The sequence below is a fragment of the Sceloporus occidentalis genome, unplaced genomic scaffold, assembly GCF_023333645.1.
Source record: "Sceloporus occidentalis isolate IW3139 unplaced genomic scaffold, rSceOcc1.0.p SCAF_38, whole genome shotgun sequence".
NCBI lineage: Eukaryota > Metazoa > Chordata > Lepidosauria > Squamata > Phrynosomatidae > Sceloporus > Sceloporus occidentalis.
In genome coordinates, this window is record NW_028317018.1 from 6,014,194 (window position 1) to 6,030,853 (window position 16,660).

Sequence of the window (16,660 nt, forward strand, 5' to 3'; positions counted from 1 at the left end):
TACTCTACAGCAGATCTTATGCCACCTGAGAAGAGGAGCAGGAGCGGAGAGGATGCCGTCAATGAGGTAAGAAACTATGGTCGGCGCGGCACCAGCCACCTGGCTATGGTGCAAGAGGCATCCCCCACTAAGCGGGCTTAGTTCGGGGAACCGGCACAACCTAGAGCCGAGAACAAATAATAAACGGGAGACGAGTCCTCCCTACCTGATGTAGGACAGGGAAAAAAAAAAAAAAACCAGACTCGGGGGGGTGGAGGGACTTTTAAGTGTTTGGAGTCCTGCCCTCCTCAGGTACGGAGGAGGAGTCTATCTTTAGTGCAGGGCTTGATAAATTTGTTGTGAACCTAGGTGGTCAGAAGTGATCTGATCATCATCAGCCCACTTACTAAACTCACAGCATTTAAACCTGGAAGCACCCTGGATTTTCAGGTCAGTGCTGTTTTTTTTTTTTTGATAAATTATTATTTTTTTTAACTCTTTCAATTCCGATGTTCCATTGGAGCACATCATTGACTGATATTTAGTCCCTGCAATGCCATGGATGTGTCATACACAATTGTGGCACAGAAAAAGGCAGCAGGGGGATATTGTGTCAGGACCCAATCAACACACAACCCCCTTCCCTGAAGCTGTATGTGGCAGCTGAAAACGCAATTGCTGGTTTGCCGGCAATTGCGTTTTCAAAGGCTAGGGGTGGCTGTGCCGGTCTGCCCAGACACCTGGGCAGACAGTAGCAGTGCCCCCGCGATCACCATGATTGTGGAGACGTGGGGGCATTTTTGGGGGGTGTAACAGGCTGACAAACACCTAGGCGCCAGGACAAAATTCTCAGTCGAGCCCTGCTTTAGTGTATGGTAGGGAAATATGAATGCTTCCGCATACAAAGAAATTTTGGACAATGCCCCAGTGCACAAAGCAACATCCATAAAGACGTGGTTGTGTGAGTTGGTTGGTGTGTGTGTGTGTGTGTGTGTGTGTGGGGGGGGGGGACTTGACTGGCCCACATTGAGTCATGACCTCAACCCCATCGAACACCTTTGGGATGAACTAGAACAGAGATTATGTATCTGAACAAATGCACTACTGGATGAATGGGCAAAAATTCCCACAGAAACACTCCAAGATCTTGTGGAAGCAGTTATAGCTGCAAAGGGGGACCAACTACATATTAATGTCTATGTATTTAGAATTTGAGGTCATAAAAGTTTCTGTTGGTATAAAGTCACCAAAATCAAGAATCTGCACCCACTCCCCACAGGAACTCAGGTGCCTAGCTGTGCCAGGAAGGACCAGCTCCCCAGTAAATCAAAATAGAAAAAGGCTCCAGGCACTCAAGGGTTCCATCAGGCAGATTTATTGAAGGAGAAAGACAACGTTTCGACCTCACGATGAGGTCTTTATCAAGTTCTGTTGGTATAAAGGTCAGGTGTCCCAATCCTTTTGTCCATATAGCGTGTACATTTGTTAGATATCTATACACACACACAACTGATTATATAGCCTCACTGGGCTGTCTGTACATTTTATATACTGCCTACATGGAAGTGGGTACACTAAATGAGAAGAAAAACAAAACAAGAACTATAATGTAAAATGTTTTTATATGGTGCGGTACCTTACGAAGGGCATTTTCTTCCCTAATCATTATTAAACCCTTAGATTAATTAATATATGATACATCTGCTTATAAGTGTATTTGCTTAACACAGCACACAACAGAATTAATGTGGAATAAATGGAGGTACAACCCCAGTAAGCTTCTGCTACAGGAAAGGCTTGATTTCCTCATTCACTTAACTGTGAATTATGCTGGAGAAATTTACAAGAACCACAATTTACACACAAACTATCCTCACTAAACTGTGGGTATATAGGTGAGACCAGTGTAAGTGAAACATTTCCTCACACTAATTCATTGACGCATCATGAAGGGACTTCCTGAAAGATGGATACAATTGGTCCTTCACAATTTAAACTGAACATACATAAGCACCAATAAATGAACTCTACTATCCACATTGCCTGTATGCAGCCTGTCCAAATAATATATATCAAGATAATACAATCAAACCACATTCATTTCACTCTCTAAACATGAAAACATTTTACTTCAAAATTTGGCAATGTTGTCACAATGACACTGGACAAAACACCTATATACCATAACTTCTCCAGATGCCCTATAGCCATATTGATATTATGATATTTCAATATTCATATTTTTATTTTTTTTTAACATTACTACACAATTAGTATCCCTATGTACATTTTTTCAATGTAACATTGTTTGCCAGATCATCACACATACAGTATATGAACATACACCTACACATCACAAGGCCTGTACTTGACAACAGATATTTATAGTGTCATACATTTCTGTAAACTACCAAGCACAGATTTCAACATGGCCTCCAGATGGTGGATAGATTGAAAGTGGAAGACAGGCAAGCTATCAAGCAATACTGGATATCGGCTGCACAATCATGTTCAGCAGAACATCTGTTTTCTGTTAATTGTACAGCAGAGATCTCTCACATTTAAAAATCAGAAAGCAGCTAGATTACAGATTGATGAGCAATGGGCTGTTTGGAGTCTTATTGGTACAGCCATAACTGGATCTTTTTTTTTTTTTTGTGATTTGTGATGCAAACAGTGTTTGTTTAAGGCATGCACCTTGTTAAATCAAACAAGTGTGTTTCACTTAGAAATTACGTGTTTATTTTACCACTACTTCCTGTCTTTTTCAGAGAGCTGCACTCGTCTTTTAGCCATGATGGATTGAGATTTGAGCTGAACATTGACCTGTCCTTGTCAATGGCACACTAGCCTATTGAATAGGCTAGCATGCTTGATCACACAGGGGGGTGCCCACAGCAAGCAGCCCTGTATGTTTCTCATAAAACCCTTTGCAGAGACTTATTTTTAGGGTTAGCACGAATGTTTCTTTATTCTGACTTGTTTTCAATGAAAGTACACTACAGTTACATGCATTCCTGGAATGGCTGCAAATTGCATGGGTGGCAAAACATTAATTTATGATACAACTAGGTAGGGCTGCAACTAACGATTATTTTAATAATCGATTAGTTGGCCGATTATTTTTTCGATTAATCGGATAAAAAAAACAATATGCAAATTTTTTGTTTATTTAAAATAATTTAATGAACTGGATGTTAAAAAACAACTTAAAATTTACATTAACATTCTTATTTTGTTATGATGTAATAAAAAAACAATATTTTCAAAGTACAAAAACCCAAACACAATATTTATGAAACAAAATAACCCCAAACATTCTGAAAAGAGGTGGACTATTACTGTTCAAGAAACTTTGCACCCAGCACTTTGCACCCAGCCCTGGCACTTTGCACCCAGCACTTTGCCCCACCCCTGGCACTTTGCACCCGGCACTTTGCCCCAGCCCTGGCACTTTGCACCCAGCACTTTGCACCCAGCCCTGGCACTTTGCACCCAGCCCTGGCACTTTGCACTGTGCCCCTGCACCCAGTCTCCAACTCTGCCCTGCACCCAGCCCTGCCCCCACATTCTGCCCTGCCCCCACACTCACACCCTGCACCCACTCTGCTCTGCACCCACACTCACACTCTGCCCTGCACCCAGTCTCCAACTCTGCCCTGCCCCCCCACCCCCACTCTGCCCTGCACCCAGTCTCCTGCCCTGCCCCGACACTCACACCCTGCCCTGCATCCCCACCCCCACCCTGCCCTGCACTCAGTCTCCTACCCTGGCCTGCCCCCCCACCCCCACTCTGCCCTACATCCCCTGAAACCCCACCCCCACGAATCGCTCTGTGCGAACGGAGCCACTCGCACAGAGCGAACCGCTCTGTGCGAACGGAGCCACTCGCACAGAGCGAACCGCTCTGTGCGAACGGAGCCACTCGCACAGAGCGAACCGCTCTGTGCGAACGGAGCCACTCGCACAGAGCGAACCGCTCTGTGCGAACGGAGCCACTCGCACAGAGTTATGATGTAATAAAAAAACAATATTTTCAAAGTACAAAAACCCAAACACAATATTTATGAAACAAAATAACCCCAAACATTCTGAAAAGAGGTGGACTATTACTGTTCAAGAAACTTTGCCCCAGCCCTGGCACTTTGCACCCAGCACTCAGCACTTTGCCTCACCCCTGGCACTTTGCACCCAGCACTTTGCACCCGGCACTTTGCACCCAGCCCTGGCACTTTGCACCCAGCACTTTGCCCCAGCCCTGGCACTTTGCACCCAGCACTTTGCACCCAGCCCTGGCACTTTGCACCCAGCACTTTGCACTGTGCCCCTGCACCCAGTCTCCAACTCTGCCCTGCACCCAGCCCTGCCCCCACACTCACACCCTGCCCTGCATCCACACCCCCACTCTGCCCTGCACCCCCACCCCCACTCTGCCCTGCACCCCCACCCCCACTCTGCCCTGCACCCAGTCTCCTGCCCCCACACTCACACCCTGCCCTGCACCCCCACCCCCACTCTGCATCCCCTGAAACCCCACCCCCACCCCCGCGAATCGCTCTGTGCGAACGGAGCCACTCGCACAGAGCGATTCGCACAGACATGAAGAATACTTACCTCCGGAACGCGTCACATCCGTCACGCAGTGCAGAGCGTGTAGCGGAAGCAGGGAACGCTCGCGGAGGAAAGTAAAAGGAGCCAACAACGAATCGATCACTCGATTAATCGATAACGGAAATCGTCGACAACGATTTCCGTTATCGATTATTATCGATTCGTTGTTTCAGCCCTAGATACAACCATGTTGTCACAAATTCTGGGACAGTGAACCTTCGGATTATTTGCTTACCTTCTACAGAACTGTTGATCTTGGTAGATGTGACATTTTAAGTTTGTGACAGAATACTGTTTGTGCAAAGTGATCATGGCATGAGAAGCTCATAATGGGGATTCTGGACTGGAAATATTGTGATATATTAAGAATAAATAGAAAGAGTAAAAGCACTGTCAAATATTTCTCAGTTTATAATGTTTCCTTAAGACTGCTTAGGTTGTATCTTTTTCAATATTTGTAATATGTGCTATAATCAGCCTGGATTGAGGACGTCTTTCAGCCATTTAATAATGCAACAATTACAATATCGCAAAAAGCCACAACTGAGCTGCTGTTCTCATGTAAAAAATACATTCCTTACACATTAGAGAAGTGTAAAGGCAAGAATAAGACTAAGGAGTGTCGGGCAAGAAATGGTACCAATATGTATACACTGCCTCCAATATGTTTGTGGTAACATTACAGCACTGTCACAGGCTCTCTCAACCACAGTCTCAATCAGGATAAATCACCCAATGTGACAGAGCAAGAACAGAAAATCAGATACTGTCACCACATGTCCCTCAACACCTTATCAGCTAGAGATACAAATATTTACATATCCCTGTTTACAGGACGTTCTACAATTCAATTTAAAGAATTTTGAATCTACAACCCCTATAATAAATAAAAAAGAAAATTCTACATAATTTGGTTTACAGAATCTTTTACAATTAAATTATTTTATGTAGTCTACCTTACACCACAGCTGTCAGGATAACTAAATACATTTACAAAGTGTAACTATATAGCATATACATTTTGTTTGAAAATAGTGGTGTTTTTCCTTATGAACCAAAAAGATCTATGGCAGAGTGGCAACGATACAGTGCAAATATTATGCCCACAAAACAGGCAAACAGATCAAATAAGTTGCCACAACAAAAAAAGAAAAGAAAAAAAAAAAAGGGAGGGGTAGTAACAGTTCACGTCCTTTTCCAAGATTTGGACATACATCTATATTGCTTATTATAATATGCAGACACCATTGCAAAGATTTATTATGCCTGGTAAAAGCTAAAATGCCATACATGGGGGGGGGGGGGGCGTTGGGAAGCTATAGATCGTCCATAAGAATTATTATTCTTATAAAAATGGCAAGGTGTCACTGCATAGGACAACAAAAAAAATAACTCTTCATATTACCGTATTTGATAGATTATAACACAAGGTTTTTTTTCCCAGAGCAAGTGCTTATAATCGGGGTAATCTTCTAATCGGATCTCAAATAGAGGTCTGAGTATGAGACTAAGATCCAGATCCCCCACAGCGCTGCAGTAGACCTGGATCCTCCTGTCTGGTAACCTCAGCTGCTGCCGGCACTTCCACCGGCGTCTATTACCAAGCACCGGCGAAAGTGCGGATAGCAGCGGGATAGCCCGCCCGCTGCCGGGGAAGCAGAGCTGGTCGAGAGATCAGAAGAAAGACCAGCGGCACTGTGCCGTCCCAAAGTCATCGGTGGATCCAGTAATTTTCTGGAGGAGGCGGGCCTAGCGGGGTCACACGGCGTCATTGTGTAATCCCGTGGGAGCTCCAGTAAGCGCCTGCTGAGCCGTCACAGTGAGTGAGTGAGTGAGTGAGTGTATATTAGGGTCTGGGTATCTAAGTATCAAAGTGGGTATATTAGTGTCTGGATGTGTAAGTGTCCTCCTATATGCCACTCTGCCCCGTGTTATAAATATGCCTTTTAACCCCCTATTTGCCAGAGTGGCATATAGGGGTATAAGGCATTTCTGGAGACAGAGTGGAAAATAGGGGGTTACAAGGCATAACATGGGGCAGAGTGGCATATAGGAGGGTAAAAAGGCATAACAGGGAGGCAGAGTGGCAAATAAAGAAATAAAAAGCCAAAAAGATGGTTTACTCGAATTAAAATGTACTATTAAAACTTTTTTCCTATAGGGCCGTCTTATAATCAGGCTCTTTTTTTTTTAATTAATATTCAGATTTTGTGGGATCGTCTTATAAATCGAGCAAATACAGCACATTAGTGATTTTATTTGCAAGTGTAAAGGCATATAAAAACAATGTATAAATATAAAGTACAAATATTAAACACCTACTGGCAACTTTATTAGGTACCCCTTGGAAGTACCGGGTTGGACCCCCTTTTGCCTTCATTCTTCGTGGCACACTTTCTACAAAGTGCTGGATACATCAGATATTTTGGTCCATATGCACATGATGGCACCACGCAGTTGCTGCAGACTTTTTGGCCGCACATCCATGATGCGAATCTCCCGTTCCACCCCATCCCAAAGATGCTTTACTGGATTGAGATCTGGTGACCATGGAGGCCATTGGAGTGCAGTGAACTCATTGTCATGTTCAAGAAACCAGTTTGAGATGATGTGAGCTTTGTGACATGGTGCACTATCCTGCTGAAAGTAGCCATCAGAAGATTGGTATACTGTGGTCATAGTCAGAAACAATACTTGGGTAGGCTGTCATGTTTAAACCATGCTCAATTGGTACTAAGGGGCCCAAAGTGTGCCAAGAAAGTGTCCCACACAGCATTACACCACCACCACCAGCCTGAACTGTTACAAGGCAGGATGGATCCATGCTTTTGTGTTGTCTTTGTGACATGGTGCGTTATCCTGCTGGAAGTAGCCATCAGAAGATAGGTACACTGTGGTCACAAAAGGATGGACATGGTCAGCAGCAATACTCAGGTAGGTTGTTGCGTTTAAACAATGCTCAGTTGGTACTAAGGGGCCCAAAGTGTGCCAAGAAAATGTCCCCCATACCATTACACCACCAGCCTGAAGCGTTGATACAAGGCAGGATGGATCCATGCTTTCATGTTGTTTACACCAAAGTCTGACCCTGCCATCTCAATGTTGTAGCTGGAATCGAGACTCCTCACACCAGGCAATGTTCTTCCAGTCTTCCATTGTCAAATTTTGGTGAGCCACTGCGAATTGTAGCCTCAGTTTCCTGTTAGCTGACAGGAATGGCACCCGGTGTGGTTTTCTGCTGCTGTAGCCCACCTGCTTCAAGGCTAGACGTGCTGTGCGTTCAGAGATGGTACCTTTGTAACGAGTGGTTATTTGAGTTACGGTTGCCTGTCATCTCAAACTTGCCTGCCCATTCTCCTTTGATATCAACATAGCCTTTTCGTCCACACAACTGCTGCTCACTGGAATTTTTTACTTTTTTCGGATCATTCTTTATAAACCCTAGAGATGGTTGTGCGTGAAAATCTCAGTAGATCAGCAGTTTCTGAAATACTCAGATCAGCCTGTCAGTCACTTGAATCTCCATTCTGACGCTCGGTTTGAACTTCAGCAAGTTGTCTTGACCACGTCTACATGCATTGAGTTGCTGCCATGTGATTGGCTGAATAGCTATTTGTGTTAACAAGCAACTGAATAGGTGTACCTAAAAGTGGCCAGTGAGTATATTGAGATTAAATATTATAGTGCATCTGGAGAGCTACGCATCCACAATACTCTCTGCATAGGGTCATAAAGCTTTGTATTCAAGTCCTTCTAAGAAAAAGTCAATGGCAAGCCACGCCTACAAGGTTTAGGCATGTGTATAAATGTAAGCACGATGTGTGTGTCTGTGGATGACAGGTCTACTTTAAAGGTGGTCCAGGTCATTATCAGCTAAGATTTTAACAGACACTGGCCCAAGTCACCACTTCGTCACTAGGGATTCATTCCTAGGGAATTAATTGCAGTCTACAAACAATGTGTCAATCATTACTGGAAATAATTGCACCATTATTGGTAGTAGAAAGTTTAACCATGACCAATTTGAATTACCCGTAAAAAAAAAAATAATAATAATTCAAGCAGTGAGAACGGGTCTGTCTACAAAAACACAACTTTTTTTTTTCTTTTCAACTTTTGCAGGTCTGGCTAAACATAAAAAAGGCACATTTGAATCAATTGAATAAACACTATGTATCCCATTCAAACATGGAAAACATCTGTGGATTTGCTTAAACATTGAATAATCCCTGTTTACTGGAAAACAAAAATGGGTACTTGCGTCAATACCGGTAGCTGTGTTGACAATAAATAACAGTTCTATCCTACGCCGAGGACTTATTTCTGTTGCAGCAAATAAGGGCTTTGGATGAAGGGCACTGGACGTGGAGACTTTTGTGAATTTAATACTTTTTTTAATGAACAAATGCAAAACGGGGTAGTTATGTAATTTAATGTAAATACAACCCTGGCAGAAACCCCCCACCAAAAACTAGCCAAACAACATTTGCTCTAGATTGTAAGCTTGCGAGCAGGGCTCTCTCCACCAAATGTATCGGTTTGTCTTAGTCTGTCAATTCTTGTCTTGTCATATCCCTTGAATTTATGTATTGTATTAAGCGCTGCGTAAACTGTTGGCGCTATATAAATAAAAGATAATAATAATAATAATAATAATTGTGTACATGTATCCGGCAAAATAAACCAAGTTGGCACCAAAGAAATGGTAAACATTGAAAGTAATGTGTGACTTTTGTGACTATAGGGCAGGAAGTACCGGGGCACAACGTGGCATTTGGGTTTTTATTATATATAATTGGTTTGTTTTTTTTTAGACAATCTGCACGTATTTAACATTTTCAGTCACCTGGGGCTAAACTTCAATTCACTCACATGCTAAGCATGGCATCCATTAATACAAGTACTAATTCTGAAAAATTGTTTACAGAAACAAAACCTAAAAAGAACTACCAACCGACATAAACGGCAGCAGTCATGGCCTAGCATTCACATTTCGCATGTTTGTTGTCCTGTCTTGTGAATGCAAATGTACTGCAGTGAACAGAGGAGGCCTAAAAAAGGTCCGTCCAATGGCACAGTGGGTGTACGTTACTGAGAGTCAAACGTACATAAACAGACGTTAAAGCGGGTATTAGCTGCTACTGCGGCAGTCAGAATAAACATATACAAAAAATAAGCATTCTTAAGGGTGCAGCACGAAGGTACGAGCTTTAGATACGACCGAGGGGGAAACGCTTTCTCTGTTACACTTCCTCAACGTCTTTTGTTGTTCTAGGAAGTGGAGATGTTACCATGACTGGGGTGAGAGCTCTCCATTTTACACCATGCTACTACGTGTTGCTCCGCAGACGCACATGGCATGTCACTTTCAGCATATGGAGCGTCATGCACGTTAAGATGAAGACGTGAAACTTTGTTTATGTGGAGGCAAAGGCGTTAGTGACATTTTACATTACCACATTAGTGGTTTGATAATTAAACGTGGGGGTCATATTTTATATATTAATTACCATGGAAACCTGTGTAATATTCTCCCCCATAACCCGCACCAGAATAACTTTTTAAAGATGTGTTACCCCTCACTAACTTGTACACCCCACCCCCAACAACAAATCCAGCACACGTCGGGGGTCTCGCGCTGTCCCAAAACACACTCACTGTATGGGAAGCTGAAGTGGGGGAGCCCCCCTCCGCTGGAAGGCCCCGTCAACAAACACCCCGTTCTTGCCGATGCAGCGCAAGTAGAAGTGCGGTTCCTCGAAAGTGATGTGAAGGTGACGGCGGGAAATGAAACTGGATCGACCCATGTTTACATCCACTGAGCCCTGGCTGGAGTCACGTCCGATGGTCACTGTCGGAGTCCGCATTAGAAATTCGAAGTCCCGTCCTTCCAGTCGGGCCAGCACAGGAGGGGAATCGCGTACTGACGAATTTAGGGTTGGAAAGGTCCCCCCGACCATCATGGGGCTGCATGGTGCAGAGCGAAGAGCCAACAAGGCCCGAGCCCCAGAGTCCTCTCCGGTCTCCATGGCGGATTCTGCCTATTAATAGTTTTGACTGTTTTGGTTTAGTGCCTCCGTGAGGCTGAGAAACTCGCGGCGGATCCCGAGGCGGAACAAGTGAGATAGGCGGGCCCTCGTCGTACAGAGAGGAGGGCCATTGGGCCTTAGCAGAGCAGTGTACAACAGGGCAGTGTGACGCCATTCACACCCAGGCCACTGTCTCGCTTACTAAACACATCGGCATTGGCTGCAAGTCACGGGCGAGCAACAGGAGACGTAACTACCCCTTAGGAAAGTCACCGGAGGTTTTTGGTTTTTTTTGTCTCTTCTTGCCCTCAGCAAGATTTATGTTTGCTCATTTTCGTACTATTAGTTGTGGCACCTGCGGAAACTAGCAACTTAAAGCAGTGAAACGTGAAATAAGTTGTATTAAATATCGCGTCACTGGTGTTCATTTGCATTTGATGGTGCACTTTATACATTCGTAACAATTAAATTGAAATGGTAAAAATATGTTGAGTTTGTAACATCACAAAAAACATACTAAAGTCGAGTTATTACCCACTCTAGCCATAAACTTCCAGGCTGCAGCCATTTATGACCAGGTAGGGTGGTGAGGAACAACAATGGAAAATACCACATATTGTGCCCATGCAGTGCTTGGAATTAACGCGGTAAGGACACAGGCTAATTGACACAGTTTCAGAATCTTCACTAGGTGTTCGTTCAACCTTAATTTCTATTATCAGGGCCGGAGCGCCTATCTGGCACACTGGGACCTGCCATCGATCCATGCACACCCAATTTATCACTACAGCGATCAGGGTGCTGTAGTGTGCGGCTTCTGGCTGGATATACAGAGCCATATTATGTGAGCGTAAAAATGTAGCATGAGGTCTCTCATATGCAGCTATTGGCTGCGCAGAGGTCATCAGGTGGCTGCCCACCTTAAAGTTCCAGGGATGCCTTGTTATCCCTGGTCTGGCCCTGTTTATCTTATTTAGCATATCCACACAAGACTATATGTTGTTGACTTTTTTTTTTAAATCACACCGGTATAAATACCATTTAGTATGAAAAAAATATTTTGGAAAAATGTAAAAAAAACAAACAAAAACATTTTATCCTTTTACCCATTTTATTTGTATACAGCCATTGCACAAAAAAGTTTTATAAACAATGTTAGGACTCAAGCTTTAAGAGTGCTCTCATATTACAAAATCACAATTCGGCAATATATTTTTTAAAAGCAGACAAGCTTGGCTGGTTCTCAAGGGTTATCCTACCACTTTTCAAACAGCAATTCCTAAGCAAACCTAATTGGAAGTACAAAATACATTTTCTGTACAGCCGTTGCCCGTTTGCTTAGGTCTTCCCCAACAGGCTGGGTGACAATAGAGAAAGAAATTGAATTTATGTTCAGTAATATTCCAAAAATATAGCAGCAACCAAAGTGCATACATCATATATTTAAGACATATTAAACAGTTCAATTCCATTCAGACTTTCTGCCTCATTCGCAACTTTCAAAACCTCTCTGAAAACCCACCTGTTCAGGGAAGCGTACAACATTCCTTCCAAGTACTCCCAACCATCATAATCAAGCCATCTGAACAATCAACAGCTTCAACACATCGTTGGAACCAGATCAACTCATCCCCATCCAAGCAGTCCTCTCCTGTTGTTTCACTTCCATCTCAACCACCAACTAGATTGTAAGCCTGCAAGAGCAGGGCCCTACTCTCCTTTGCACCAGTTTGTTAGTGTATGTGTTTTTGTATGTGAAATTGTTCTACTGACTGTAACAGCGCTGCGGAATCTACCGGTGCTTTGTAATGTTATATACAAACAGAAAGCCAATAGCCATTTTAGGGCCCTCCTTAATTCATAATGCACCTTACTTATAGATATGCCCCTCTGTCCCCTGATATGCCACTGTGCCCCCAGATATGCTTTATGCCCCCTAGAAATGCCCACCTTCCCCCAGATATGCTTTATGCCCCCTAGAAGTGCCACTCTGCCCCCTGATATGCCACTCTGATTCCTAGAAGTGGCACTCCTCCCCCCAACTTACCAATGCACCCCCACACTCCCTGGTGTCTAGCGGGGCCAGCCGGTGGCGCAGACAACCTCCGCTGCCGGCACGTCCGCGGGGCATCTATGACCGAGAAGTGCCGGCAGTGGAGGTTGTCTACGCGCATTGCCGCAGCCAGTGAACGTCTGCGCGATACGCGTAGACAACCTATGCTGCCGGCACTTCCGCTGGGGCTTCTATGGTGGAGCACCGGAAGGTTATGTCACAATTGGTTGATGTCAGAGGTGTCCCCTGCAGGCGACCAATAGAGTCGCATGCATGACCTTTTAACTCCTGACGGCGAACCTCCGGATTTCCACTCCCGTTAACCCCTGCGTTGATGCGTAAATAAGGTAGGCTAGATAGGGAAGGGACCAGGGAGATTAGTAAACGAAGACGAACATGAAGATTCTTCGTGTTGTGTGTGTTCGTCTACCTATATGTTTTGCCTCTGCCATGTTTGTTTGGTATTCAGGGTGAACAACGAAAACACACCCTTCGTGTTTGTTTTCATGTTCACCCGAATACGAATGCACAAGTCTACTTAAATCCAATAAGCCTTCAAGTTTATACAGCTTGGAGTTGGAAAATATACATAAAAATGATGATATGGTCAAAATACTCACTTGCCAAATAATTGTGCACACAGTTTACAGGCCCAAAGTTTTTGGTTATGATTCTTAGTCATGAATCAGCAACTATTTCACAGGTTGAACAATGGAAACAAACATGCACATTTAAAGACATTGGGACATGGAGAGAGTTTGTGTTTAATGCATAGATTTAAACTTTTTTGACAGCATGACATAGCAGCTAGAAATAAAAAAAACACTCAATGTTTAAAGATTTTACATCCTTTGCTTCCTTTTTTTTAAAAAAAACACAAAAAAACTGCGATCTCCTAGCATTTTTTGATGACTTTATTGGGTGCTTGGGGCATAGGAGAGGGCTGCGTAGTTACGGTTATTACTGTGGGTGATATAACCCAAGTTTATACTATACACTTTGTGATGGGAAACCCTGTACCCCGACTAGGTACTCCCACCAAGTTGAAGAGCTAGATAATCTACTAATTAAGGAAATAACTAAAATGAAGTGAAGGGGAAGGTTATAATCATGGTTGTGCCCGGAGTGCCAATCTTCTTAACTCCCTAGTAGGAGGAGGCCATATTAGATTTAGGGTTCACAAATGGAGATTTGTTAACGGATATTTCTGCAGGTGAAAGTTTGTGATCTAGTAATTATCAGTCTGTGTGGTTTAATATACAAACAGTGACTGAGTCACACTACACAAAAGCAAAAGTTTTAGATTTGAGAAAAGCTGAGTTTTCTAAAATGAGAATATGTGTAATGGAGTCTCTCCCTTTGAATCAAGTAAAAAAAAAAGATGGGTCGAAGCTGTGGATCAATACATCAATACTGGCATCTGGACCCTGTGCATAGAAAAAAGTAATAGAGAAAATTTCTTCTTTTCTCTTTTTTTTTTTTTATAACTTCTTTATTACAAGGAGAAGACAAAGCATACAATATAACAAAACAATGGTACACAGAGACATGGTGACAGATGAGATGCATACAGGTACAAGTAATGCACAATTCCAAAAACACATACAGTGCAGGTTAGAAAAACCCTTCCTCAAGCACAGAACACCTAGCCACAACACAAATATGTCGAGATCCGTAACTAGATCAAAACCCCGGTACGGGGCGAATACCTTTGAGGACCTGAAGACAATACCACTCCGTGGTATTGAACGTTTGAAACAGGGACAACCTGGTGGCGTTGTCTAAAGTTGCGATATATGGGGACCAGCGACCGAAAAGATATTTAACTTTGCTTTCCTTATGAAGGACAGCCTCAAGCCAGTCCATATGGAACAAAAATTGCAGTCGCAACAGAACCAGAGGAAGCAACGGAGGTTGAGGAGCAATCCATTGGGACAGTATCGCCCGTTTTGCCACTGCGGAAAGTATAAGCAAGAGAAATTTAGCCCTCGCTACAGGTGGGGGAGTGTGGTCAGGGAATATACCAAAAATAGCCCATTCAGCAGAGATGGTAAAGCGAATGCCCAGAGTGTCGTTGATATATGTTTGTAGGGCATCCCAAAATAGGGCAATAGAACTGCAAGACCACAAGCCATGCGTAAGATCGGCCTCAGGCAATTGACATTTTAGACAGGGGGAGTGATCCGCTAAGCCCGTTAAAAACCGAAGTTTAGGGGTGACATATGCTCTATGCACAATCTTGAGGAACATTTCACTATAATCCCTAGAAACCAGGACCCTAGAATTGAACACATAAGCCCGGAGAATCTGGCTCGGAGGTAGGTTCGGAAAGTCAGCCCTCCAAGAGGGAAGACCTGCGCCGTGAGACTCCCAATCGAGGACAGGCCGGAGCAGACTATAGATAGTAGATGTCTTGAGCAGTATGGCAGGGGAAAACACCGTTACCTGGTCCAAGGGACTGTTAGAATTAGCCCCTGAGAGATGAGGGCGCAGGGAATTAATATAATGACGAAGTTGAAAATAGTGAATAGGGTGAACACGAACAGTAGGGAATTTAGATTGGAGCTGTAAAAAGGACAACAGTTTACCCCCACGTGGATCCAGAAAATCGCCAATGGTGCGACCCCCCACCCGGGCCAGGCGTCGAAAGACAATATCCTCCCTCCCATGCTGGAATTGCGGGTTACGAATCAAAGGCAGGAACTTAGAATATTGGACCTCCAGGCCCAAGCGCCGCCTAACACGCCCCCAAGCCTTAACAGTATGATACAGCAACGGGTTGGATACGACCTCTGCGGGCAGGTCAACTGTAGATAGATGCAGGAGAGAGGCCAAAGAAATGGTAGGAGACAAGCCTTGCTCCAATGACACGTTGGTAAATTTAGACCCTCCACTCAACCAATCAGCCGCAAAACGATAATTAGAAGCCAAATTATAGTCTAACAGATTAGGTAAATTCACCCCCCCATTGCGAGCAGGCTGTTGGAGTTTAAACAGGGAAATCCTAGCCTTTTTATTGCACCACAGGAATTTACGCAGCAGTGCATTATGATGTTGGATATCTTTCTTCCTTAAGGTAAGAGGTAACATATGGAGCGGATATAAAAGTTTGGGGGAAAAGGCCATTTTGTACAAGTGGCAGCGTCCCAAGAAGGAGAGGTTAAATTTGGACCACGTTTTGAAAGAATCCTCCATGTGACGCAGCAGAAGAGAAAAGTTAAGTTTATAGAGGTGCGCCAAATTGGTAGGAATAGTGAGACCCAGATATTTTAAAGAGGGAAATTGGGTCCAATTGAAGGAGAACGTCCCTCCCCAGCCACGTTTAGCCTGAGGAAAAATAGGCAGCGCCTCTGTTTTGAGCTTATTTATGAGAAATCCGGAGGCTTTATGAAATCAGTCAAACAAATTAAGAAGGAACGGCATGGCCGCTTTGGGGTTGGAAAGGTATAACAGAAGATCGTCAGCAAAGGCAGCGATCTTAAGCTCAACCTCACCGACTCGGATACCCTCAAGCTCAACAGAACGCTCAACAATTCGTATGAGGGGCTCAAGTGCTAGATTAAACAGAAGTGGGGACAGAGGACAGCCCTGACGAGTACCCCTGCCTAGAGAGAACCAGCGGGAATTCACATTATTCACTGTGACTTGGGCCATAGGCAGATGATACAGTGCACGAAACATCTGTATAAAGGGCAAGCCAAAATGATGGAATTTAAAGAAACTAACAAGATAAGGCCAGGAAATTCTGTCAAAAGCCTTATCAGCATCACAACTAATCACAATGGAGGCTTTACTATCTGTAATTTTAGCAGTAAAAATTGCGGAAAAAAGTACTCTAATATTCCGCGTAGAGTGGCGGCCCTTAACAAAACCCGTTTGAGAGGGGGAGGTAAGCTTCATTAATACAGGTTATAGTCGAGAAGCCATGATTTTAGCATAAAGTTTAAGATCCTGGTTCAGCAGGAAGATGGGGCGATAAGAGGACAGC

General features: G+C 43.8%; 1 protein-coding gene across 1 annotated transcript in view; it reads right to left on the reverse strand.

The window, feature by feature from the left end:
* LOC149290671 (forkhead box protein K1-like) overlaps positions 1-10,619 on the reverse strand; it is a 41,884-nt gene extending 31,265 nt beyond the window's left edge. Inside the window, exon 1 of the mRNA XM_089488457.1 lies at positions 10,249-10,619. Coding sequence (XP_089344583.1) covers positions 10,249-10,619 — 371 coding nt within the window. The remainder of the gene's footprint in view (positions 1-10,248) is intronic.
* Between the last annotated feature and the right edge of the window lie 6,041 nt (positions 10,620-16,660).